Source organism: Myotis davidii, unplaced genomic scaffold (genome assembly GCF_000327345.1).
Source record: "Myotis davidii unplaced genomic scaffold, ASM32734v1 scaffold3994, whole genome shotgun sequence".
In the NCBI taxonomy this organism is placed as follows: domain Eukaryota; kingdom Metazoa; phylum Chordata; class Mammalia; order Chiroptera; family Vespertilionidae; genus Myotis; species Myotis davidii.
This window is the reverse complement of record NW_006285619.1, coordinates 61,975-64,499: the sequence shown is the minus strand read 5'-3', so window position 1 is coordinate 64,499 and position 2,525 is coordinate 61,975. Positions and strand designations below refer to the sequence as shown.

Below are 2,525 nucleotides of genomic sequence, written 5' to 3'. Positions count from 1 at the left end.
GCCGGTGGACTGAAGGGTCCTGGGTTCGATTCGCGGTCAAGGGCATGTGCCCGGGTTGCGGGCTCGATCCCCAGTAGGGGGTGTGCAGGAGGCACCCGGTCTGTGATTTTCTCTCATCGTGGATGTTTCTCTCTCTCTCCCTCTCCCTTCCTTTGAAATCAATATCATGGATATTTCTCTCTCTCTCTCTCCCTCTCACGTCGTCTCGGAAATCAATCCTATATAATACAAGCCCAGCGACCATAACGGCATAACGACCAGAACGACTGACTGACCAGCCGCGATGACCACCTCTTGGTCCCTCCCCGCAGCCCGCAGGCTCCAATCGATCGCCCGGCCAATGGGGAACCAGGGTGGGTAGCGGAGGGGCAGGACTAGGGACTGGTGAGCGGGCGGAAGACGGCCCTGACCACAGGCTAGACCTGGGGACCCTCCCCGCGCCCAATTTGGTGCGCTGGGACTCCAGTAAGGATATATTTTTTAAAAAAAGAGAGAGAGAAAGGAGAAGGAGCTGGGATCAGACCCGGTGGGAGAGGGTACGGACTCACAGCTTGACCAGGAAGGGGTGGCTGACTTCCTTCAGGACCGACTTCTCGTTGTGCACGTGCTGCTCCTGCTTGAGACGGATGACGTCGGGGATGCTCATGACCTTCAGCGCGAAGAACTGCTTGCCCGTCTTCTGCCGGACCAGCTGCATCCGCCCAAAGGTCCCGGTGCCTGCAGAGGAGCAGGAGATGGGGGGCTGAATGGGCACCGGGATTGGACCAGGAGTTGGACACTCAACACTTGGCAAGAGTCCGGCTGGACGGGCTCAGGGGTGGAGCGTCGGCCGAGGAACCAGGAGGTCAGGGTTCGATTCCCGGTCAAGGGTACAGGCCTGGGTTGTGGGCTCAATCCCCAGTAGGGGGCGTGCAGGAGGCAGCGGATTGATGTTTCTCTCTCATCGATGTTTCGGACTCTCTATCCCTCTCCCTTCCTCTCTGTAAAAAAACCAATAAAATGTATTTTAAAAAAATAAATAAATGAAAAGGCGCCCCAGCTGTCAGGTACATCCACTGGCTCATGGAGCCGGGGGTTGGGGACCAGGGCCACCGTGGCCGTGGCTCTGAAGTGAAGTTTCCGTCGTGAATGTTTCATTAGAGCAGAAGGAGATGGTGACCTGCAGGAGCCAAGGATCGCCGTGTGCAGACAGGCCGACAGTGAGCGATTCACCTCGAAGGCGGGGCCTCATGGAAAGATCATTTGGCCCTGGCTGGTGTGGCTCAGTGGATAGAGGCTCAGTGGATGGAGCGTAGGTCTGCGCACTGAAAGGTCCCAGGTTCGATTCCAGTCAAGGGCATGTACCTGGGTGGCGGGCACATCCCCCGTGGGGGTCGTGCAGGAGGCAGCCGGGCGATGTTTATCTCTCATCATCGATGTTTCTAACTCTCTGTCCCTCTCCCTTCCTCTCTGTAAAAAATCAATAAAATATATTTTTAAAAAAAGATAATTTGGAGGCAAGAACAGAACTACACACTCGGTCCTCGGACCCCGAACCTCTCCAATCTCGATTGATCTGCTTCTCGACCAACCTGTTCGCGGAAAAGCTGCCCCCGTCATGGACCAAAACTTTAGTTTTTTTACCCAAAACCCCTTTTAAGTTGAGGCCTCACCATGAGAAAAACAGCTCCCCGTCAACACAGAAGACGGAATGCTTTTGTGACGGACAAAAATCCATGATGGGCACAATTTTATTTATTCCATTTTTAAAAAAATATACTTTATTGTTTTTTTACAGAGAGGAAGGGAGAGGGACAGACATGTTTTCATAAAAATGGACTGCCACACAGCAGTGAAAATAAATGCTCAAGAGCCACATGAATTACCATAAATCTCAGACACATGTTTTGAGTGAAAATGCAATGGAGGTACATGCCCTTGACCGGAATCGAACCCGAGACCCTTCAGTCCGCAGGCCGACGCTCTATCCACTGAGCCACACCGGTCAGGGCATTGTTTCATATTTTTTTTATATTTTTTTTCCTTAAAAATTCTCGATTTAGCACATTTTCTAAATCAGAGAATAAATGTGAGAACCGTAGGTTGTTTTAAAATAGCACAGTAGCTCCTTGATAGGCAATCTGATGGGCAGAGTTACGCAATACACAAAAAAATGACCAGAAATAAGACATTATTTCTAACAGAGCTGCCTGAAAAAAATCCTGATTATTAAAACCCTGGAGCCTTGGCTGGGGTGGCTAAGTGGATAGAGCGTCGGCCTGCGGACTGAAGGGTTCTGGGTTCGATCTCCAGTGGGGGGTGTGCAGGAGGCAGCCGGTCAATGATTCTCTTTCATCATTGATTTTCCTATCTCCCCCTCTCCCTTCCTCTCTGAAATCAATAAAGATAAATTTTTTAGAAAGTATCCCTGAGTTTTTATAGTACATAGGGAAAGGGTAGTGATACTCAAGCAGCAATAGGCCTGAAATCTTAACGGCCCAGCAGCATTTATGGCTAAACATGGTCACAAGGAAACACTCATTTCC

At 50.7% G+C, this 2,525-nt stretch overlaps 1 protein-coding gene across 1 annotated transcript in view; it reads right to left on the bottom strand.

Annotated features, from left to right (window-relative positions):
• Positions 1–2,525, bottom strand: part of LOC107181941 (putative serine/threonine-protein kinase PRKY) — a gene marked incomplete at both ends in the record, with an annotated part of 23,150 nt that overhangs the window by 4,768 nt on the left and 15,857 nt on the right. The window contains one exon of the mRNA XM_015559254.1: positions 549–717. Within this exon, the coding sequence (XP_015414740.1) occupies positions 549–717 (169 nt within the window). The remainder of the gene's footprint in view (positions 1–548; positions 718–2,525) is intronic.